General features: G+C 34.4%; 1 protein-coding gene across 1 annotated transcript; it reads right to left on the bottom strand.

The window, feature by feature from the left end:
- Positions 1 to 6,459: 6,459 nt before the first annotated feature.
- Positions 6,460 to 7,439, bottom strand: LOC124373733. Its single transcript, XM_046832080.1, has 3 exons — positions 7,257 to 7,439; positions 6,716 to 7,015; positions 6,460 to 6,528 (listed from the first exon to the last, which is right to left on the bottom strand). Exons 1-3 carry the CDS (start codon positions 7,428 to 7,430, stop codon positions 6,460 to 6,462), a joined length of 543 nt encoding a protein of 180 aa, XP_046688036.1. The 5' UTR covers positions 7,431 to 7,439.
- Between the last annotated feature and the right edge of the window lie 4,232 nt (positions 7,440 to 11,671).

Raw genomic sequence — 11,671 nt, 5'->3', positions numbered from 1 at the left:
AATTTACTTGTTATCGAAATGAGACGAGTGCCTCTGGCCATCAGCCTTTGGTGCTTGCCGAAGCCCGCGCTGATGTCCATTTAAAGAAAAACATCCCTCGATGTAAGTACCTGTAAAGTACCTATCAGTAAAATATAAAAATTCTAGAAGGGCTGATCAGAAATATAAATTGAAATGTAATGCAAAGGCAATTATGTAAAGTAAAAAAAAATTTAATAAATCATGAAAAACTCAAATATAAATATATAGATGGATATTAACAGAGAACACTTACCATTAGTGTGTTGGTGGATATAGCTGAGGCAGCAGCCAACAAAAAAGTGGATTTTTAAAAATTGTAACATTTAAAACTTTTCTTACTAATTTTTCTAATTTTCCTATCGCAAACGAAACAACAGAGTCTCCCGGTTTAAAAACAACACACGCGACTGCACGACAAACAAATACACTCATTATTAAAAATTCCCATGTTCAATTAAAAAAGGAAATAATTTTCGTTTCGGTTAAAACGTAAACTCTTTACGTGCCCTACTAAACACTGCGACACACACAATTCACTAGGGTTGGTCCGAACTAGTGGATGGTTGATTTACCTACTGAAACACGATATCTTGTGAAGAACTGACTCTGCCCCCGAGAACTCAGATAACAGATACGTTATCAGGCTGCTATCAGTTTCCGGCACGCAGATAAATATTCAAGTAAACAGATTATCCAGACACAGCACACAAACTGAACATTAAAACATTAGAAACTTAATCACTTATGAATATACCCCCTAAAATCATGTTATTTGTCATTTTGCACCCCCTAGTACTATGTATATTTTTTTGTTCAGGTACGGGTGAGCAGAATACGTTGGTAATGTCCAAATTCGTGATTTGCCGCCCCGGCCTTTTATCTTACAGCTACGGATATTACACATGGGTTTTATTTATAATCATATGGCCTTTATCATGGTATAAAGAAAAAAAAAATCTTAAAAAATAACCATATACACACAAATTAGGTTGAAACTTAACTTTTTATTACAAAAGTAAAAAAAACTTTTTTTTATAAATACTGAAATTTTTATATTTTTATAAATCAAATGTTATTTGTAACGATATGTATCATATTTTGCATTTAATAAGAAAAAAAACAACAAACAAAAAACCCGAAAACCAGTATACCTTTTGTCAACAGCTTGTCATGCCTAAGACCTACGGGTTCAAAAGTCACCATTGAGGCTGTAAAGCCATAAATGATACAGAAGTATAATTTATACATGGGTGGAGTGGACATGAAAGATAAATCTATCTATCACATATCATGCTTACGGACCCCCACTCGCTATTGGAAAAAAAAAATCTGTTATAATCTCCTTGACATGGCAATTTTGACTCCTTCGTCTTATATATTAAAAAAACACAGACAAGCCTATGCCCAGAAGAAAATTTGTGATGGTTCTAATTGATGAACTCACAAGAACAGCACCAGAAGAAGTAGCCCCTCAGGTTGCTCCAACATCAGTAGAACATGTTATTGTTGTGTTACTTAACAATACCAAATTTAGGCAAATATTCAAATTTTGTGCATATCCATGTAAGTTTGTAATAACATTATGAATATATTCGCAGAACCCTATAACCCTGTATATTTATGTGTTCATGACTAAAGTTGCTATAATTAGCCTATTATGAAATTGTTCTAGAAGTAATAAACTAATAGGCTAACATGTGGATACTTATTATTAAAAAAATATTTTCTTCCCTTTCACAGGCTGTTTGCAAAAAGAACATTTTTTTATGTAATCATATTCTGTGATTCTTTACAAGAAAAATGATTTAGAGGCTATAATACTCTATATTTAAACCATTCTTAAGATTTTTTTATGAATTATGCAAAAAAAGACTGCAAACCCATAAAAACAGGTGGACGTTTTAGGGAAATATGATGGATGCTCGGAGGGTTAAGTGAATAAATTAAACACACAATATAGCCTACCGTTAGAAAATGCTTAAAATGAAGTAAATTTTATGGTAAAAACTGTCTAATAATAAATAGTTTACCTGATTTATTATCACAATTCAGCCTACAGAGCTGTGAATGTTACTAAATTATTGTACAATAAATGAATCACAAATAAACTATTGTTTTACCATAGTTTATAACGTACAAGCGTAGAATTCACAAATACAAGTTTAGAATACACAATTATTAGTAATGCTGGTGCATCAATATGGCGGCTATAGTCCCTCTCGAAAGTTTGATAACAAAATAAACATTTATAATTTACTTATTCCCTTGAAAGATATCTATAACTGCTATAATGGCCAAATGTCATAAGAAAAAAGTTTGATGTAGTTTTGGTACCAGCAAAACTCAAATTATGTAAAACAACAAAAATACTAGTGACTAGTCTATCATTACAGATATGCATATGTCACAAACAGTGGTTGCGTCTAAGTTCTTTTCTTCGCAACATATAATCAACGAACAGATGTTTTGAAGCAGATGATCTTATTGAGAAAGGAATTCTGTAGCTAAACTTATTCCTAAATGAAATTTCCCATGGCAAAAGTAATAGGGAAAAAGTCCTGATTTTTACATTCTCTAAGTGCGCAACTAGACACTGCAAACTAAGATTTATTTTACAAATTTATAATTTTGATCCATACTTATTACGCATTATTATTCAATAAACTATATAAAATTAATCTGTGAAGTATCGTGGTTAATTTGGTGTAATTTACTTTTGCCCTACTTGTTTTATTTTTGGAAAGCAAATGTTTTTATTAAAAGATGACTACAAAATCGACTAGTGACTAGTGGTTCAAACATTGGAGAAAACATCTTTTAGCAGTTATTTTTAGTCCCCAGTTGTCTAACAGATGGAGGTTTTAATTACTGTTTTTTCTCATAGGCAATCTTAAAACTAGATTTTGTTAAAATACAAGTATTTTAGGTCTAAAGGCAAATTTATGAAATTCTCTAAATTAAATTTTTTTAAGGTTTTTTCATGAGCCTTTTTTTCTCTAATATTGCTATCCAAGTAACACTTTTTAAGTAATTACCATTATAAATTTCAGCTGCAGTATAATAAGTGGCCAACCTACTAATATTCATGATTATCGAATTGTCGATCGCTGCAGTATAATAAGCGGCCACCCCCAACAATTGAATCATGATTATCGATACTATCAAATACAACATTAACCTATAAATAATTGCCAGCTGTTTTTATTTCATAACGTACTGAGTACGCTAGTCATTGCAAGCTGCTGTTATTTTGTTTATGTAGCAGGTTAATGACAATGAGAAGAACAATGGTGATGAAATATGTAGATGTATGCTCGAAAATGTATTTTTTAAATTTTGAGCAATGTTTTACATATAAACCATTGTAGATTGACTAAGATTAACTTCTGCAAACACCCTAACTATTGAATTGCAGAGCTACAAAGAAATCCTAAAAAAAAATACTCAGAAGTAACTGCATTGCTGACCATCTTTTAGTATATATATGTATCTAAGAGATGTAATGATTATTGGTAGGTATCCATTTGAGCATTTTTTAAATGCTATCACACATGTCTACCTTGTGACGTAATCGTAAGTACTACGTGACTCAAGAGTAGTTTAAATATACAGTTTCTCAAGTTATTTTATTACAAATTTGAAATAAATACCTTTCTATTACATGTATAAGTTTTACTTTTAAAACCTAAAATTAAACTCAGATTATCGTTAGAAATTTATTCAATTTAAAATCTGGTTTGGAAATACATTCTAAGTGAAATCATATGTTAGGTTATTGACTAATGGCAGCAAGAATAATGATGTATGTGTGTTCTTTGCTTCACACAAGGTCTCTCACATTTTAACCTTTAAAATAGTTACAGGTAAGTAAATGTTATTGTTTTTGTCTGTAAGTATATTAGTTATATTTTAATTTATAGTTCATATTAATTTTTATAAATTAATTTGTAAGATTTGAAACCAGAAAACCAAATTGTTCTTTGAAATATCTATTACTTTATTTGGTTTCGACATCTTCCTTTTAGTATTTTTAGGTGGGATGATCATAAATATCGATGATATGATATCATTCGATAATCATGATCTGATTGTGGCAGTGGCTGCTTATTATACTGCAGCCTCATTGATATTAATAAGTATCAAATCCTCAATATAACTAGATAAACTAAATTACGTTAGAGGTATTTCAGATTATGGTATAGTAACGGCAATTTTTTATATCTTAAATAGTAATAATTTTACTGTAAATAAAAAAAAATATCTAGGCAATGAAGATTCTTTGAGCATTAGAAATATTTTCATTACTACCACTAGTGAATTACAGCACGGGGTAAAATTATATTTTAAAATTAAATAGAGTTAGAAAGTTTAAACCTTATCAACTGTACTCTTTCTGATACTTCTTATTTATTATGACGGAACAAATCTAGTGGTGAAGTTTGATACAGTTATTTGTGGATACTATGTATAAGTTCTCTAACATTTAAATTTAACCACCAATTACATTTTTTACAGTGTTAATGAACAGGTAATTAATAAAAACATTGACTATAATTGTGTCTGTTAACCATGCACTTCACATAATTAGGTACTGGATTTTTTAGTATTTAAAGATATTTGAAGACTTATATGGCACAATATTTACGTGACAGTTTAAAATATCTAAATTCATAATTATTTTCAGTTAGTGTATTTTAAATTAGTTACAGCATTCTAAATGTTCATAAAGAATTTTGTTTGTTTCAGGAAAGGTTTGGAGGGTTGACATCAGAAGATCACTAGTTACACTACTTACTCCCTACTGCAGTCTTTTGCATGGATTTTTCACAACAATGGATAACACAAAAATATGTTTTCTTTATTGCTTGTTAACCCTTTCATGCCCAAATTATGAAAAAGTAAGAAAAAAAATTATTTTCTGTAAAAATGCTTTTATTTATACTTTGAATAAACACTTTTCATTAATTATTTTGAAAATCCATTACAATTTAAACATTTAGGAAAACTGTGTCCATATGGATTCTATAGGAACACAAGTATCCAATATCAATTACTTTGTCCACTACACTATTATTTGCCCATAGGTGCCATATGGCACTAATTTACAACAACAACAAAACTGGGTAGATACATAGGAGAATAATAACAATAACATTTTGTATTTTCATGAACAATGTATTATTAAAATACTAGTCAAAATTATTACAGATTGCAATATACACACTAGTCACAGTTATGAAAACTGTAAAAAACAGTTGCTTACATTGGTCAAACACAGGTGGACTGCACACTTTTGGACACCTAATCCTACTTTGTCCTTTGTTGCAATGTGCGCAACGCAACTTATTCCCAACAGGCGTTGGCCAATGTGCTACGTTGTCATACCTTGATTCACTAACAGGTAGCAGCCTCTTCGGTCCTCTTTTAGGAGTAATTGGAGGAGTATCAGTCCGAGGTCTTCCAGGTCCTTTTTTCTCCGTTATGACTCCTTTAGAGCACAGAGCTCTTGCCACATACAACTGAAATTGTACAAGCGTGTATTTACATTCTTGCCCAGTTTGCTTCATAAAGCGCCGGTACAAAAGCCACCCATTTACAACTGAAACATTAAAACACCAGTGAACTATTCGCATATATCCACGTTTGCTCCTTATAATCAATTCGATACAGTGAAATCAACATCCCAAACAAGTCAACCCCTCCCATTGACTCATTGTAGGATTGAACAATGGCTGGTCGGGGAACATCTACCTGCTGGCGATCTTTTTTTGACCATCTCCCTACATATTTCTATGGGTTCAATGTTGTCAATAGCAGTGAGCATAGTGATTGGTTTGTTATCATACCACCTAACTGCCAAAAGACTGCTTTTTTGTATCCACAGCACTGTCATGTGACCCCCTTCCGAGCCGTTTTAGATCTTTCTCTTCCAACAGTGGGCAATGATTGGTTCGATCTGGACGAACTACTCCGGTACCCCATACCCCCTTCTCCTTTAAGTAATTGAATAACTTTATTGAGGTGAACCAGTTATCTGTAAAAATTTTAAAGCCCTTATCATTTGGCAAATCCAAGCAAAGTTCAACTACAATGTCACCGCTGAACCCGAGACCGTAGTCACCACAAGTCTTTTCACTCCCAATGTATATTTGAGAAATCCGTGCATCAAACCTGATGCTCCGCATCTCATAAATACTTTGTAGCCCCCATTTTTTGGGCTTTTTCTTCACATATTGCTTCATGTGTGAAGTCCCTTTGAATGGTATCATGTGCTCATCGATGGATTGATTCTGTTCTGGTGGAATCGTTCTGCAAGCCTCAGCAATAGTATTTATCAAAGGGCGAACTTTGAAAAGGCTGTCTCCAGGAATTCGTGTGGTATTATCAACAAGATGAAAATGGTTTAATATATCATCAAACCTGTTCCTAGGCAAAACTTCAGCAATTGCTGGGTAGCGAGTCTCCGCTGCCCAATACATACGATATTGGGGAACATTGACTACTCCACTGTGCAACAATATGCCAATGTATTGTTGTATTTCAATATTTGTAACACTCAAGTCCTTTCCCTTCTGCTGAGAATAAAGATTTGTTTGCTCTGTTATTAGTTGAATTATTTCTTCATCAATAAACATTGAGAAGAAATCAAATGGGGTTTTTGAAGCTGCTTCTGTGGGGGGGTTAGGAATAGTACCTTCCCACTGAACATTAGGAGAGATGAACTTTTCCTTATTCCAAATGGATACTGGGGATCTATCCCCTTTTGTACAGCACGTCTTACTCTGGGGGCATTTTCTTGTCGTCTTCCCCTCCCTCTTCTATGTATAGGCCTACCTGTAGAAGGTCCTGGACGCATATAGTCTGGATCTGCCATACTCACGTCCTCTTCTTCTGGTAAAGCAGTCACAATCTCAGATGCAGATTGGATGTCTTCGGCTTCCTGTTCTTCAACGTCTCCAAATTCATTATCACCCTCAGACACTGCAACCCGAATCTGCAAAATAAATTAAAAGTAAGTTATGTAAAGTTTTTTAGTTAGAAACAAAAAAACAGGTTCAAAGTAGGGAACCCATGCATTATTAAATTATTTTCCCAAATAAAAAAAAAAATATTTTGTTAAAATTTATTCTAGGCTATATTAATTTGAATAACTACTCCATCTTTTACGAAATAAAAAAATACAGCGTTTAATTTATGGAACGTAACTAAGCTATTAAAAAACTTCACTCAGATACCTCTTCCAAATTTATTCCATCAGCTTCTAGCTGCTCTTCTAAGCCCCGATTGAAAATTATATCAAATACGAGGTCTTCTTCATTCTCTTCATTTCCAATCTCCTCTTCTTCCGATATATCACTACTTGGCAAAAGTAGCCACTCTTGTATAACACCGTCGTCACGATCATCCATCTGGAAATTAAATTAGTTTACTATAACGTTCATAAAAAAATAGGCTATGAAGAATACAGATGTATATCACAAAATGGCTTTTATACAAAAAGGCAATCTTAGCATATTTATAAATAAATAAAGGAGTATTTTGAAAATTTGTAATAAAATATTTTTATTGCCTCCTCCCATATTTATGGGTGGGCAATAGACTATACACAGATTAAAATGCACTATTTACTGGTCTAAATCAAATTGAATCCATATGGCACCTACAGGTACAGCAGGAACCATGACGTTTGAACAAAATAACTGAATCCATATGGCACTTATAGGCATAGGAAGAACTTCACTACCATAAAAACAATGAACTTGTCATGCCTATAGAATCCATACGGATTCAATTATACTTTGGTTGTTTTACAATAGATTATACCACTTATCTTAATTTTATGTAAGTAAATACATTTGTGAAAACCTAGGCAACATCATTATAATTTTTCCCAGTTTTCCATAACAATAGTAAATAACACTAACTTACCTCTGAAAATGACGAATTCAGCAGTTGATGTAGTAGCTGTGAGTTCAGCTGAACAAAACTATTTCTTTTGAGAATTTACAGGTCTGCCAACATGAAAAAAATCATTTTCCCACCCAAACATCAAATTTACCCGTCCCCAGAGTTTAAAATCTGTAAGATTTCAGATGTTGGCTCTAGAAAATCAGAAAGAAACTGAATCCATATGGAGCCTATGGGCAGGAAAGGGTTTAAAGTACGGCTAACAAGCCCAATGCAATTGGACCTGAGGTCTTTTATCTCCCCTTGTTAGTTTGCCATGAAATTGCAAGCTTTAACAGAACTCTGCTGGCTTTCTGGTGCCCACGTCTTTTCATATCACAGGGCACAAGGAAAGCCTTTCTTATCCACATGAGTCAACATTTTGAGATGGCTGGACGGACCACACAGAGATGGTCTGCCGACTCCTATTGCAAAATCTACAAACTTCTTTGTCACTCAGTCCTAGTCTCTTAAGGTGTTTCCAGAGAGGCCCATGATCCGTTAAATCTGAAGTCTTAGTTGTTCTTTTGGTAAGGTCAAAGCCATTTTGTTACCTTCCTGTAGCGGGTGTATGAATAGTTTTGACATTCTTAATCCTCGGGAATTATGCTTTGAAACTTTTAACTTTTTATTCCCTATTCTTTACAAACCCCTTGTCAATAACTAAAGGCCATACTAAAACAAGGTCCCAAACCTATCAATGTGGATTCTGCCCTCTTTCTTGCCAGTGAGTGCCTCTTCATTTCCTCTGATGCCTTGGCCCGGTTACTCACACCAACTCTACTTGGTTATATTTAGTTCCTTTAACATGTGGTGGCAACTAAACACCAGCATTAGATTAAACTTGTAGTCTCTTAATAGCTGCCTGGCTGTCCGAGAGAATAAGAATTTTTTGCTTTATTATATTTCTTGGTTATCATTAGTTGTGCACATTCTTATATGGTTCCAACTTCTGCTTGAAACAGTGGCTATTGAACCTAAAGCCAGAATATGTCTTATGCTTGGCTCTAAGACCCAGTCCCGAAGCAGTCCCCATTCACGAGCTATCCATATAGAACACAACTAGCCTCTATCCTGAGAATCTCTGACTTTCTCCAGTGACTCTTTTTTACTTCCTGTAGTAACATTGAGTGGTATTTCAAAATTAAACTTGGTTTTTATGTCTGAGACTGTATAGATTGTCTGATTTCTTTATTTCTTTTAGAATGGATATGTGTCGCATTCCATTTGTATTTTTTAGTGTTTCCTCTTTATGATTTCCTTATTTTCTAAGGCGATTTCCACAACTAAACAATGCAGTGCTGTTGTTATTGTGGATTTTCTGAATGTAAACACATGCTGATTTACATGCAAGGGGGAGTTTCTGATTACCTCATCCCTTACATATCTGTTCAGAAATTCAGAAAAGGCAGTGAGACTTATTGGTGTATAGGAGGTTTGGTTAGCGTTGTCACTGTTTCCCTTCTCACTAATGAACACAACGACTTCTTGACGATTTTGGGATATACTCTAAACAGAAACTTGCTCTAAAAGTTGTTACTAGATGTGTAGACACTATGTCTGCCCCTCTTTGAAGTAGTGAGGTTGTAAATCCTGTCTGCCCCGGGTTTTGAATTGTTTAAAGGACGTAATGGCCCATTCTACCGTTTTGTTCTTTTTTTTTTATGAAAATTTTCAAGCAGGTGTTTTGGCCCACATTCCTTTCTTGCGTGATCTTCTAATGCGCGGTACACTAATTATCCTCTCCCCTATTATATTCTCCCTGGGGAAGTGGGTCCCAACAGTATGTGCTTTGTTTCAATTTCATTTTGTTATATATTCCTCTTTTTCCAGTGATGCTATCATGCTCCTTTGTTCCCTCTGTAAGATGTTTTGTACTCTTGAGGCTTTTGGAAGACGTTACAAGTCTTGATAAAACTTCCTCCAGGATTGTGTTGTGCTTCTTAGTTCCTTTTTATATTTTGTATTTTTGCCTTTCTATACTTTTCCCAGTTATTGCTCTTGTTAACCTTGTTAAAAAGATGGCACGCTCTTGCCCTAAGGATTGCAAACCTACCAGGATACTCCTCTTTTATACTTTTTAACCTTAAGACAGCAATTTCCCTCAAAAGCTCCTATGATAGCTTCATCCAGTTTTTGAGTATACAGTTCTTTGTTAGCGATGCCCATCCCAGTCATTTGATTTATAGTGACAGTAGTGAGTGTCTTTTATTGCGTAGGCCCCAAAATCAAATTAATGTATCTATGTAGCAAGGAGATTTTACCCCCTTACATGTCAATCCGTCACCTCATAGTTTGCATAACCACTAGTGTTAAATCTAGAACCACCCTCCTTGATCTTATTACAAAGTAAGGTTTGTTTCTTGCATTGAATATATTTAGATAATATAAAACAATCATGTTGTCATTTCTCACCTCTTACATTAGGGTTGTTACTTCCCGAGACGGTATGGTATGTGTTAATATCACATCCTAACACTGATGCCTTTTCTTTGGCAGTATATTGTGAGTTCTATGTCTGGAGGAGGACAATCTCTTCCAGGATTTGGAAAATACACTGAGTCAGCAAATATATCCTGTTTTCCCCTTGAGTTGGTCAGTATAACTCCCACACTTTCAAGATCTCTAGTTGTAAATTTGGAAATAGGGAACACGTTCACACGCTCAAGACGCCTCTCTGGTGGTACATGTGTATGGTCATAAATAAGTTTGCTCACCTTGTTTGGCAGTCCCTTATTTGTTCCTCTCCAAACCCAGATCCGATACAGTAAACCCCTAGCTCAGGAATATATCAGTAAATCCTTGTTTTAGGAATTAATTCTTCTTTCGTTAGTTTTAGGGGTTCAGAGAATGATGAGCTTAACAGCCCTTCCCTTTACTGAGACCTGTGCACTTTCCACCGTCTCTATCTTCATTGCTTTCAACTACTTTCTTAGTATCACTAGGACTCCTACCAATACTTTCGTCTGTGATGGACCCTTCAGCTCCAAGTTGGACTAACCAGTAAGGTTTTTTATCCTCTGAAGGTAGAAAAAGAGTCAAGGAGGGACAGGAAAGAAGTTGAGATTACTACTAGATAATTCTAGCGTCGAAAGTAGAAGAAGTAGGCCCAAGCAAGCCAGTTGAAGTAAAAGATTGAATAAGTCTATTTCAGGAAAATAAATAAAAATAGTGCCTCCTTGAAGGAGAATGTCACAAGTAACAAAAGTAATAACATAACTCAGCTCGGGTAACCTTGTGGTTGCTGTTCACTTACTTATAAAGATTATTAGCTCCCGGGTGGTTTAATGTCTGTCTTGCATCATGGGACTTTCATATAATTACTTTCAGTTATTGCATAAGTTTATTCTTTATCTGATTACTGTAAGTAAAACAAGGTTAGAGTACTTCAGACTACGTAATAAGCTTTGCTTAAGCTATATGCAAAATTTCATGTCTATAGTTATCCTGTAGAAAACAAACACATATCCTATGTCCCTATATATCCTCCTTTTGTTTCCACCTCATGCTTCTTTGTCCCTATGCTTTTTGCACATCTGCAAGATCGCTGGCCGTTTCCTTACGCCTTACAAAGTTCTTTTTCTTCCAGTTACTTTTTTATCCCTCAAAATTCTCCTTCAACTCTATCCTTTTCTTGACTTAAAATCCATTAAAACATACTGCGCTATTCCTGCTCTCTACAGTAGTAATACCTCTCATCTTC

The sequence above is a fragment of the Homalodisca vitripennis genome, unplaced genomic scaffold (genome assembly GCF_021130785.1).
Source record: "Homalodisca vitripennis isolate AUS2020 unplaced genomic scaffold, UT_GWSS_2.1 ScUCBcl_6272;HRSCAF=13410, whole genome shotgun sequence".
Lineage (NCBI taxonomy): Eukaryota > Metazoa > Arthropoda > Insecta > Hemiptera > Cicadellidae > Homalodisca > Homalodisca vitripennis.
This window is presented reverse-complemented; position numbering and strand designations above follow the sequence as displayed.